The sequence below is a fragment of the Petaurus breviceps genome, unplaced genomic scaffold, assembly GCF_028583685.1.
Source record: "Petaurus breviceps papuanus isolate PSGF00001 unplaced genomic scaffold, PetGlider_PUasm1.0 90760, whole genome shotgun sequence".
In the NCBI taxonomy this organism is placed as follows: Eukaryota; Metazoa; Chordata; class Mammalia; order Diprotodontia; family Petauridae; genus Petaurus; species Petaurus breviceps.
Genome location: NW_027187338.1, coordinates 12,597,841 through 12,610,497, shown reverse-complemented (window position 1 = coordinate 12,610,497; position 12,657 = coordinate 12,597,841). Strand labels below are relative to the sequence as shown.

At 42.6% G+C, this 12,657-nt stretch overlaps 1 protein-coding gene across 4 annotated transcripts in view; it reads right to left on the bottom strand.

Annotated features, from left to right (window-relative positions):
* The window catches only part of YBX1 (Y-box binding protein 1), a 30,308-nt gene extending 18,802 nt beyond the window's left edge, over window positions 1-11,506 (bottom strand). For 2 of the 4 annotated variants that reach the window (XM_069068166.1, XM_069068163.1), the window contains exons 1-2: window positions 11,188-11,493; window positions 10,427-10,490 (exon numbers count right to left, since the gene is read on the bottom strand). In XM_069068166.1, coding sequence (XP_068924267.1) covers window positions 10,427-10,490; window positions 11,188-11,353 — 230 coding nt within the window. In that variant the 5' untranslated portion in view covers window positions 11,354-11,493. Of the gene's footprint in view, window positions 1-10,426; window positions 10,491-11,187 lie in introns of all 4 variants that reach the window. The other 2 variants (XM_069068164.1, XM_069068165.1) reach the window with 2 other exon arrangements.
* Window positions 11,507-12,657: the final 1,151 nt, after the last annotated feature.

The following is a 12,657-nucleotide window of genomic DNA, read 5'->3' as shown; positions in this document are numbered from 1 at the left end:
GTGTCTTTGAAGGTTAGTAGTGAGTTCCATAAGGGTGAAATAAAGTAATCAGGCTCATTACTAAGCCTAATTGTTTTCAGCTACTTGGAAGCAATAGGAACAGACTTTTTATGTTCTGTTACTATGTAAATGCAGTAGATCTTATCAGTTACTCCAGAGAATAATGTAATAATGATGGCTAACAGAGAACTGCAAATAACGTAAAGCTGACAAATATTATAAACATGAGGTAATATTTATGTCCTTCATTTTCTTCTCTGCTCTCCAACTTCCAATCTAACTTATCTTCCAAAAAGCTTCCCTTAACGAGTCTAGCCCATGATTACCCCTTTCTTTACTATCCGACACTTGTCTGTTAAAAGGCCAAGTCCTGTCACTGTGCCCAGGGCTACCTCTAGTCATCCTCATCTTGCCACTAGCCCCAGATGGCTCTGGAGGAGAGAGTGAGGCTGGTGGCCTTGCACAGCCCTGCCTCACTTCAATCCAATTCACTGCAAGTCTTCCTGATGTCAGGGTCCTCTTTGAGAATGAAGGACGAACAAAAACACTTGTCTGTAACACCTTGGCATCTAATTATAACTGTTCCACCTATTTATATTTCACTACCCCATCTAAAATGTTTCTGTCAATGGCACCAATCTCATTCACCATTTCTTTTCAATCCTCACCTTCCTCAGATTCATCTTCTCTATCCTAGTCACTATCTCCATACCTTCCCTCTGGATTTTGATTACAACAGTTTTCTAATTTGACCAATTTCTACTAAGGGTCTCCTCTATTCCTAAAAGTTGCCTTCTGAACTAATCTCCTTTGATGTCATCACTTCTCTAGTTTAAAAAAAACCTTTCAATGTTTCCCCATCAGGTAATTGAAACTACCCAGTCTTTTATTCAAGGTCCTCCCTCCACTGCTTGGCCCAGATTGCTATTCTATTTCTTCTATCTCATTACCTAACCACCAACTCTCTAGGTTCAAGCACACCTGTGTATTCATGACTCTCAACAATGGATCTTTGCCCCTTACCACCTCAGCAGCAATCTAAGCTGTTTGGGGAATCTTTACCACCACAGAATGCTCCACTTCAAAACCTCCTTACTATGAAAGTCTAGCACAAAACCCAACATCTTTGTGATCACCAAACAGTGATCAGTTTCTCAACACTGACAGCACTTTCTCATACCACTCATTTTGTAACTATATTCACTTACATTCCCTCATAGTGTATTGGCTGAATGATAACGGAAAATTGTTTGGAATTAAAATGTCATCAGATAATACATAGATTAGTACACACATATGCTTAACGTACGTACAGAAAAGGATATTTTTCCACTAACTGTAATTCTAAAACGTAAACAGCTTTTAACTTAGTCAAAATCCAACTAAAGGATTGGGGGGAGGGAGGAATTTCACGTCAGTAAGGGGTCTTTAAGAACAGGCAGATGACCATCTATCTGGAAGCCAATACAACTTCAACTACATGATCTCTGTAATAAATCTGTTTTGTTTTTTTTTTTTAAAGGTTGAGGGGAGAAGTGGGTTATGGAATAGAGAAATGGTGCAAGCACTTTGCCACTCACAATTTTATAGTAATTGCTCTTTTTCTTAGTCTCCTAAAGAACATTTAAAACATTAACATATTTTAATAGACATCCTGCATTATCAAGCTTTAACAACTTATTTCCGATAAATCAAGCAGTTAAATAAATTTAGCTTAACTGCTTAAACTGACTACTCAGGATTCCTATTAACTAGCATAAAATGTTTTAATATACACATTTTAAAAATACCTCATCTAGATTACTTCATTTTTAGAAGCTTCAAAAGTTTAATGTTTTGTCTTTTTCTTAAATCACTAAATTTCATTGTGACAAAGACATTTCCCAAAATACATTCCCTCTAAACAAAAGCAAAACTGCCTAAAAGAATGCTGACAGAGCACACTACCATAAATTTTCTCCTATGTCACCAATTTTTACAATGGTTTCCTAACCTTTACCATTTGCAAACAAAATTTTAATAAATCAATATTTGGGCCACCATCATTCCACATAATTTCTTACCCTCCACATATCATTGTATACCTAGGGTTACATCTAAATCAACATTTTACATTTGAGGATAAAGGTGCAGAGTCAGATGAAAAGCAACTTGCCCAAGTACCTGAAATGGAAAGAGGTTCTATTATGGTTTCCTTTGCATTATCTCTGTTGCCACTGAAACTTTTCAAGTCACAAGGTTTGTAGACGAAAATCTTTTGTGCAGCCTCAGCACTTAAGCTATCAGAGCAAGAAAAGTTGTCACCACAGTATCTGATCTACAATTTGTCAAGCATGCAGTTTGCTCAATCCTTCCCAGTTAAGGGCAATTATGTTCCATCTACTAAAAGGCAGTTGAGAGAGATTCCAGAAACCCTTTGATTAAACAATTTCACACCCAGAAACCTATTGTACAACACTTGTTTTCAAGGTGTTCTTGACTGGTGCCTAGATAATGTTTTACTAGCTCTCACTGTTCCTCTTCAGAGACACACTGGTAGTAACGTCACTCATTTCTAACTTCCCAAAAGGCTGTCTGACAAACTAGACTGGAGACCCAGTTATGGTTCTGACCACCACTAGTAATAAGCCCCATTTTTTAACTCCCGGGGGCAATTTACTTATCAGAGGAAGGAGGGTTTTAGACTATAACAGCCACCCCCCACCAAAATCTGTTTTAACATTCTGTTCTTAGAAAGGCAAAAGAATACCAACAATGAATGTGCCAGGCTTTGCGCTTCACAAACATTAATCTTCTTTGATCTTGAGAGTTAAGTATTGTTATGATCCCCATTTTACAACTAACACCACTGAGGCTTAGAGAGATGAATCGCTAATGGTTAACTAGTACACAACTCAGAAAGAGGACAAGCTAGTCATGAAGACAAAACTGGGAACACCTGAATGAGGTACCAAAATTTACAAAACCTTCTACATAATTAAGATTCTCTGACGTTAGATCTTTGTCTTAGACAGATGAGCCAGTCAGAAGGCTCAGGGATATATCATGGCTTGCCAAAGGTCACAAAACCAGCAAACGTTAAGAGGTAAGCCTGAAATCTAGTGCTCCTTCTACTGCTGTACTACAACAGGGCAACTAAGCTAACAAATGGCAGAACTGTGGCTAGAACAAAGGCAGGCCTCCAGATCCTTAGTAAAATCTTTTTTCCACTATACTTTGCTTCTAATACCTCTCACTGACTGTTCCCTGTTCCAGTTTCCACTTGTCAACAATTTATCCTTAACTGCATTTAAAATAATCCCAATTGTTAAAAGGGAAAAAAAAAACCCCAAACCTTCTATAGTTCTTCCTATCAATTCACTAACCCTTCCTTTTGCCTCACTTGGTTTCCTCCTATTCCCATCTGAGGTACAATCTTCCCATACTCTGTAGGTTTCTTCTATTGGTAGGTAGGATGAATACAGGACATGTGTAGAAACCTCTCCCTCATAAACCAGGCTCTGAAAGGTGCAGTTATCTATCACCTTCACATTTATTCAGCAGTGGCCCAATTAGGCAATTAATATTTTTATTTTTTCAAGCAGGAAAACAATGCTGATATTAACAGTAAGAACACCACTGTAAAATTTTAAGGAAAAATAAAAATTTGGAGGATTTAGGAAGGTAGGAGTTTAACCTCTCTCAAAGAGCATAGATATAACAGCTAGTCTAGTGATCTAAGCATGTAGGTTCCTCAAGGTATCAATTATGCATGCTTTTCTGATACTGTGCAATAAATACCAGGTTTGTTAATATCCAGGCCTTATAAAACAGATAAAGGCATCTAAAGTATTACAAAAGCAAAGAAAACTTGGCTGAAAAATCTTCTGGTTAACTCATACAAGATTTCTCCCTCTCTCACACCCACTCACCCACCAAACTCTAGATAAACTTAAAAGAAAGAATATTCCTTGGACACAGAACAAAGAAGTAGTCTTCAAAGACATATAGGCCAAATCATCACTATGGTGGGTCTCTTAAAGATCACATAGCTTTGAAAATATATGTAATTCTATAATCCTCTTTACTTGCCAATCACAGAATACAGCTATTCAGTCCTCAGTAGGATTGGACAAACCAGGACTCCAGCCCTAAACAAATCACAGCCAGGTACAAATCCATAGGAAAAAAAAAATCTTACTGCTATAACTAAAAATCATACTTGATAAAAAAAAAAAACCCTTACTCTAACTTAACCTTTGAAGCAATCAGATTGCTAAATGTACTGAGCTGCCCTTTAAAAACTGAAGTTTCTGAAATGCCACTTCCGTGAAGATTGATCAGAAAAGTATCTTTGCTCAGTCCAAACCAACTGCTAGGGACAATACGCTGATCTCTATGCTCCAATTCCACGACACTTTTGCATAAATACAAGTATACTTCCACAGATGTCCTAGAATGCTGCATATACACCCAATGACTCAAAATACATTCACATTTATTGAAGCCACATTAATGTTTCTAATGAACAACCTCCTTTCATATACTTGCTGTGAGGAACACTATACCACCATATGTCTCAGTTCAATAATGCTACACCACCTAGTGCATTACACTGCAGAAACAATCTAATCTGCTGAGATTAACCTGATTTTTTCACTATAAAAATTGAGATCTAGTCCATATTTGGGATATAGTTCCCTTTCCTGAAAGGATTTGGTTTCAGCAAACTTTTAAGCCCAGCAAGATAGCCAACTAGGTCACACAGTAGACACATTACTGGGTCTGGGAGACCCTGAGTTCAAATTTAATTTCAGACACTGGGTGCAGGGTGTGTTCAAGGAGGTCTAGCGTCTTTGGTGCAAGGGTTTGCTGTCCTCTAGAGGGCTGCTCATTCGACTTTGGTGTCCACCTAATCCATCCAACTTTCTTTCACTGTGGCTCCAAGAATCTGTAACATGCTCAACAGCCACAACTCAGTAAAGCATCTCAGTGGAGGGTGAGTCATGAGCCTCAAACCCATTGGTGAGTTAAGGGGATGTCTACCCAAAGCATGTGAAGACTTCCCTAGGCCATGGCCGGTTTGTCTTATCTTGCCTCTAGACTCTGATGACTCTGGAAGAGTGAGGCTGACAGTTTTGTTCAACTCTGCCTCACAAACCCAATTCACGTCCAAGTCAAGACACCACCTGTGACTGTCACTGGTCCTCTTCAAAAACAAAAGACAACCTAACCTCTGTTGGCCTCAGTTTCCTGATCTGTAAAATAGGGATAATGATAGCACCTACCTTGTAGGGTTGTTGCGAGGATCAAATTAGATTATAAAGTACTAAACACAGTGCCTGACACATAGTAAGGATATATGCCATCTATTACTATTTTTACTCACCTTGCCTTCCCTTTCTGTCACCTATGCTTCACTGCTCAGAAGTTACAAATAGGGCACAGACATTTATCTTGTTTCTTCTTTCTGTTCTAGCTTACTCTACAACACTGCCCACACTATAACAGTACTATCAAGGTTAAGTCAATTCAAGCCCAACAGTAGTTAACTGTTAGATTCATATGAAAGGTAAGTAGTTTATTCAGCACTTATGGCAACAGATGGGGAAGCCAAGAGATTCTCAGAAAAGCTGGTCAACTTTAAATATTTTGCTGTGGATCCACAAAATATTCTGTAACTCAAGTAGTGTACAGACACTTAACTGTATGTAGGAGGAAACTTATGAAAGAACTGTGCTCATTTTCACAGGGCTCTTCAAATGAAATAATGTATTTGAAAATATTTTGTAAACTAGAGCACCTTGCTTCCTCCCATTTACAGAAGAAATTTACAAGTAAGGAAACAGAGGCTCACAGTCCAAAGTTCTTTCCATTAGCCACAAAGTTTTCTTGGAGGATGCCAGGTTGATTAGAGAACACATAATTCACACGAACAGACAGATGGTAGCAGTGATTCTGTTCCATGCCACAGCAATACATCCCCAGGAAAAATAAAATAACTTGGCCCACAAATTAGGGGCCTCTCAGCAAATCCATGCTTATGCTTAGGTGAAGGCATGGCCAAGATATGTCAAATGCCAGTAAGTCACATCCAAATTGGTGCTGTCTTCTAACAATCTATGAATCTACTACAGCAACATGTGGTCATTTTGTGATCATTCTGTCACACAGTTAGGGAATGAATGAGGTAGGATTTCAATCTAACTTTGACACAAATCCAGTGTATCTTCTACTGTCATATTGCCTCTGAGTCACAAATTTACCAATACTAATAAAATGCTAAGAGCTTACTATTTGAGAGCTCTAATATCCTGGATTATTTGGCAACTTAGTTAATGAAAGCTTTATTAATATTTTGTCCCTAACAAAATGCAATTCCAACTGAAAAAGGAACTGCATTAATATCATGAATCCAATTAGCTCACATGCCAGTTCAGAAGCTGAGGTGATAGACTTTGAATAAGTACACTTATGAGGTATGTAATAATGGACAAGTTACTTTGCTTATGACCCTCAGTTTCCTCATTTGCAAAAATGGGTAGTTTTATTCCCCACTTCCCAAAGTTGTGAGGCTCAAATAAGATAATGTTCAAAAAGTACTTGACAAACTTTACTCATCACCATCATTACCATCACCTGAATCTAACTTTAGTGAGCAAATAATTCTTTGTAAAATGTTTATTATTGGTTGTAACAAAAGGTTTACTTTAATTTCCCCCACTGAACTCAAGTTCATTAAGAGTAAGAAGGATCCTTTCCATCTCTGTAGTCAGAGTGCACTCTAGATGCTTAAAACATTAAGTCCCCTCAAGCTCTTCAGAAGTGTTACCTGGATGTATAAGTATCGTGCTTATTATCAATAGTCCTAAGGATTGTATCACTGAGAAAACAATCTCCTCATCCTAAAGAGCGAAGGCCTAGGAAACAGAAATGACTTCATATATGGCTAATTAGAAACTACCAACTCAGAGCTCTTACTAAGTACCATTTTTATGGCCTTAAGATTTAAAAGGCACTTTATTCACAAGCCTATGCTATGTAATTAATAGTTACAGTTGAAGAACCTGAGCCTCAGGGTCAAAGATAGTGTCAGAGTCAGAATTTGAACTTCTTGAATCTTCCTGAGTCCAGATTCAGTAATCTTTTCACCATGCCATAGTCCCCCTCTCTAAATTCGTAATGGATGAAGTTGTGAAACTCAGTACTTTTCTTTAAAAAAAAAAAAAAATGCAAACCATAATCTGGACTGACTCTTCAAATGAACAATTTGATTATAGCAGTCAAAACAAAAAACACTGGGGGAAAATGAAGGCATTAGCAGCAGAGGTCCAACTAATCCAAATAAAAGGATCAAGAGATGGTTTTATATATGGCTTTCTAATGCTTTGAAATAGTTTCCTCCATTTGTTTCTATCTAGGCTGGAGTCAGTTGGGTAGCAGAATAGAAGATAATTGAGTCAGAAGTCAACTGCAGGCCGGCTAGGGAAGTGATCTTCAAAGTAAGGTTTCAAAGTTGGTCTTATTTGTTTATAATTAAAAAAAGGCTTATTTCTCATTTCAGGGATGAATAGTTTATATATGATATAAAGTTCTCCTGCAATGGAAAATGACAGATAAAAGGTAGGTGCCAAAGGTTGGGTTTTTTTTTTGGGAGGCAACTGTGGTCAAATAACTTGCTCAGGGTTACACAACTAGTTAAGTGCCTGAAGCCACATTTGAACTCAGTACTCCTGACTCCAGGGCCAGTGGTCTATCCACTTCATCATCTAGCTGTCCCAGTGCCACAGCTTGCTCCCTGGAAGCAGTTAAAAGGACAAAAAAACCCCTGACCTCCTATTCCCCCACCCCCTAAAAAACCTTTGGGACTGGAATAAGTGCAAAAAAAGAATACTCTAATTGTTTTAGTTATCAAATAGCTGTGGTTAAAGATAAAGAAGGAGAAAAACCCAAACATGTAAAGATAAGCTAGGGGCCATCACTGGCACATTTTGAGGAACCCTGATCCCAACAATTGAAAAAAAAGTACCAGACATTAGATCCTGCAACCACTGATAAAAGTGTAACCATTGATAAGTGGTGAACTATCTAGCAAAAAAGCTTCAAGAGGGTATGTAAAGAATATGATGAGGGCAAAACAGGAAGATATCACCAGGAGATTCAGGAAAAGCCCCTAAAACTGAAACCTCAAAAGTTTAAGTCAGACTGCCCTTTGGATTCAACTGCATTCAGAAATGTTATAACCCATATAATAAGATCAGCAAAATAGAAATCCCAACCAAGTAAAACGTCAAAACATCCAGAAAGACCTAGTAGCAGGAAAACAGGAAGTTAAATAACCCTTGCTATGAGCACACTAAACTAAACTAGAATGTCTAGCACTATGAGATAGTCCCAAAGGAAAAATGTTAGAAATGGACTCAGCTAAGCTGTATTACATCAGTGTGGTTTGGCTACAACAGTCATTGAAACTACTATACTCTTGGTTGTAACAACCCTATATAGGTGTATCTGTAATTATGATATATTCTAGCTTTCAGAGCTAAATTTTAGGGAGTTAAAAGCTAGGTTAGAAAGGCACATGAAATACAGGTTTAAAGAAAAAAAAATCAAGCCCTCAGAACAAAATGTTGGTATATTATCTGTAGTTTGTGGTTGGTTAAACAGTTCCTTTTCTAGCCTATCACATGGTCTGCATTTTTACCTGGAATTTATCAAAATATTTCCCAGGAGTTATATATCCTGCAGATTATGTCTCAAGTTCTTTTGGCTACATCCTTGCTACCAGGGCAAGAAAAGGGACATGGGAAGCACTAATTTCCAAGTCTATCATACAGATTTATATCTTCTATCAGGGACCAGTCAAAAATAAACCAAGACTCCATTGGTTTCAGGGCTATTTTACTAGGCCTGGCAGCTATCTTGAAAATGCTTCCATTGATTACAACAGAAACTGTAAAAGACACTTCAACTGACAAGGAGAAACAATTCATGAGGGTAGATTACAGAGGTACCTTAGAAATCAAATACAACCCCATCACTCTACATGTAAAGAAATAAGAGACCTAGAAAGGAGATTGGTCCTCAAATCAAACTGCTACACAGTAGCAAAGATGGCATTTGAATCCAACCCCTTTCTATTACTTAATACTTGCCCTCCATTACTAGAAAAAATTCAAGGGAGATTTCCTACATTCAAAGCAATAATAAAAATAGTAATAGCTAACATTTATTTAGTGCTTACTATATATATGCCAAGGAATGTGAAAAGGCTTTACAATTGTCTCACTTGATCCTCATAGTAACCTTGAGGTAGAAGCTATTATTCCCGTTTCCAGATTTAAAAAACTAAGATTAATAGGCCTTAAGTGACTTGCTCAGGGTTATTCAACTATTAAATGTCTGAGATCAGATTTTAGCTGTCTTCCTGACTCCAGACCTGAGGCTCTATTCACTGTGCCACTGGGCTGCCCCCAAAGGGGTCAATCCCTTCATCTTTGTAAAGTATAGAGTATACATTACCTCAGACCACAATTTTATTGCCCCATCCCCTCATTTCCCCAAGCTGCAAAATCAGAAAAGCCCTACTGCTGCTGAAGATTCAGTAAAAATTAGAAGCCTAAGACCTGTCGTTTGGGACAGAATGACCACTTTGCCATCTTCCTCAGCAATTTCACATGCTGCTGGTTCTAGAGGCAGACAAAGAAAAAGAACAAGGGCAGCAGAGTATGCTGCCGCTCCAGGAGAAACAAACCTGAACTGGAAAAGCCAACAAAATTTTAAAAAAGAAAACATTCCACATTACATTTGGCTATCCTCGATCTGAATTATCCCCAGACTATGCAGACAGAGAACCCTGTTTTAATATGGTTCACTACATTACTGCACCACAAACCCAAGACTCCCCCCTCCCAAAAAGGTTAATTGGATGCAATGTTAGCTTGGTCCCTTAACAACATCCTCACATAACAAGGCTTATGTTAAAAAAAAAAAAATGCATCATGGTTACTTCTTCATTTAAATCAGAACAATAGAGATTCCTTAAGGAAGGCATTTCAGGACGTTTTGACATTTCAACTGGGTGGGATTTCTATTGTGCAGATTTTGTTTTATGCACTATAATAAAAAATAAGCCTCTCTAATTTGCCAACTACTCTCCTCAAATGAGGCCTCATTTAACTGCTATCGACTTGGCCCTGTAATTGCAAAACACTCTAAGACTGTTACAGGCGGTGTTAAGATTGGAACTTAGTTATAAAACCGTGAAAGAAAAGCCTGTTTAACCATCGCTGTGCTGAGTGAGCGCCGGCACACAGCAGCTCTCCCTCCGGAGTGACCATTGTGACAAACCGACCGCTTCCACATCAGGCCGCCGCAGGGCTGGAAAGCGGGGACCAGGACACATGCAAGGGGGCAGGGTGGGGGCTGCTCTAGCTCATTTTCTCACCTGTTGATGAAACCATAGCCGTTTCTTACATTGAACCATTTTACTGTTCCCAAAACCTTCGTTGCTGGGAGAAAAAAAGGAATCCAAGATTACAAAAAAAAAAAAATCCCAGAGCCCCGCCGAGGCCGGACCCCACCCCCTCCCTGAAGGCCTTGGGGGTCCGACCGCCGGGGTCCGGGGGGGAAAGCGGCGACCGCGGCGCGGCCCAGGGAGGGAGGAGCCCGGGCAGCCGCCGGGAAGGCCGCAGGATCCCTCCGAGCACGTGAGGGGAAGGCGCGCGGCGGCCCCCGCCCGGCCAGCGGAGGCAGGCGGCGGGAGGGGCGGGCACCGCGCCCTCGGTCTACACGCGGAAGGGAGGGAGTGCGTGCAGGAAGGGGAGGGGACCCACACAACGGCGTTCGCCCGCTCGCCCGTGGGGCGCGTGGCCGCCCGCGAGGGCCCAAGGCCGGGAAACCGTTACACACGCGGCAGGCAGCGCGCGAGAGAAGGGAGGCAGAGGGGCGACGGGTGGGCGCGCGGCGGCGGCGGCGCGCGGGGGTCCATAGGGGGCGCGGGAGGCGGCGCGCGGGCGCGTCGCCCTGGGCACGAGGACACTCGGCCGGCGCGCGCAGAGGGGAGGGAGAAGGGGAGGAGGAGATGAGGGCGGCGGCAGCGCGCGGAATCCATGCCGCGCGCCGCACCCCCCTCGGCTAACGGTCCCCCCCACGGTATCCCCCCTACCCCGGGCCCCGGCTCGGCCCGGCCCAGACCATGTCCCTCACCGATGACCTTCTTGTCCCCGCCGGCGGGCGCCGCCGATGTGAGGCCGCCGGGACCGCCGCTCCCTCCGCCGCTGCCGGTGATGCCGGGCTTGGTATCGGCGGTGCTGAGGGCGGGGGCGGCGGGGGGGGCGGCGGGCGGCTGCTGGGTCTCGGCCTCGCTGCTCATTGTTGCGGTGATGGTGACTGGGGCCTGCTGCGGCAGCGGCGGCTCCTCCCGGGGTGTGATGGTGACTAGGCCGGCGGCGGCGGTGGGGCTGCTCTCAGGGCTCTCTGGGGTCCGCTCTCCGCTCCCGCTACCGATCGAACTAGCGAGAATGGCGGGACGGGCGGGATAAGCCCTCCGAGCGACCCGCCTTATGCTCCACTCATTGGCTCAAAATACCATCAATCCGCCGCCTGACCAAAAGTGCTAGCTCTCATTGGCTGGGGGCGCATCACTCCCCCGCTCTCATTGGCTCTAGGAAGAGTAATTTGCCCGACTTACTAGCAATTCCAGCCTCCGCCGCCGCCACCGAGACCGGAACTAGAACTAGAGTGAAGCCACTGCTGAACCATAGAGTACCCGAGAGGGCGGGCAGAGGGAACGTGACTTGGAGCCCACGGTAGTGCGAGCCCAGCCCCGGTCCCGAGCGCCTAGGTCGGCGAGCTTGGTTGATTGGGCCAGGATAGAGTGCTTGAGATCGACTAGGGCAAAGAGGAGAGGGTTGCCCCGGGTTCACGCCCCACCCTCCCCGGAAGTGTGTGTGAATGGAGTGGGGGGTGGTGGTGGTGGTGTGTGTGTGTGTGTGTGTGTAAAATTAACTAAATGACACCCTTGCTGTCCCTGCCTCCGGGGTCCACATGGTCCCACACCGGCTGCAAGGATCCCAGGGGCCCCTGATTGTCGGTCTGAATTCCTTTCCTAATTCGAGCATTTATCTTGTTCTTCGAACAAGGGGGCATGCTAGACACCGAATCGTTTCCTATGAAGTGTCACGCAGTTTTCCTTTTTAAATTACATTATGGAAATACTCAAATATAGGGATCGACATCGTTGGAGAGAAATCCCACGACGAGCTTAATTTTTGAAATGGCCAAAATGAAGAGAAAGGTGATTGCCTTCTCCTCGGCTGTCACGTGGCGGAATGGGATTTGTTCTGCTTAGCCCAGCATGGCAGGAGGGTGGAAGGTGCAGTGGCGGATTTTAAGGGAACAATTTCCTGGTAATCAATGGTCTAGAAGATGAAAGGGCCGCCCCTTGGGGTCGTGGGTGCAGCCACACTGGAGCTCCAATAAGCCGTAGATACAATAGTGGACCTCTCTCCGTGGGTTATTGTAAGCCCCCAACCCTAATAGTCTTTGGCATAAAAACTGGTGAATGAGGGGGGCGTGGCAGGGCAATACAGTTTTTGTTCACGCACAAGGTGTATCTATAGATTTTTGTGTGGTTCAAAAACGGGTCCTCAAGGCAATTCTTAAGAGATCCAAAGT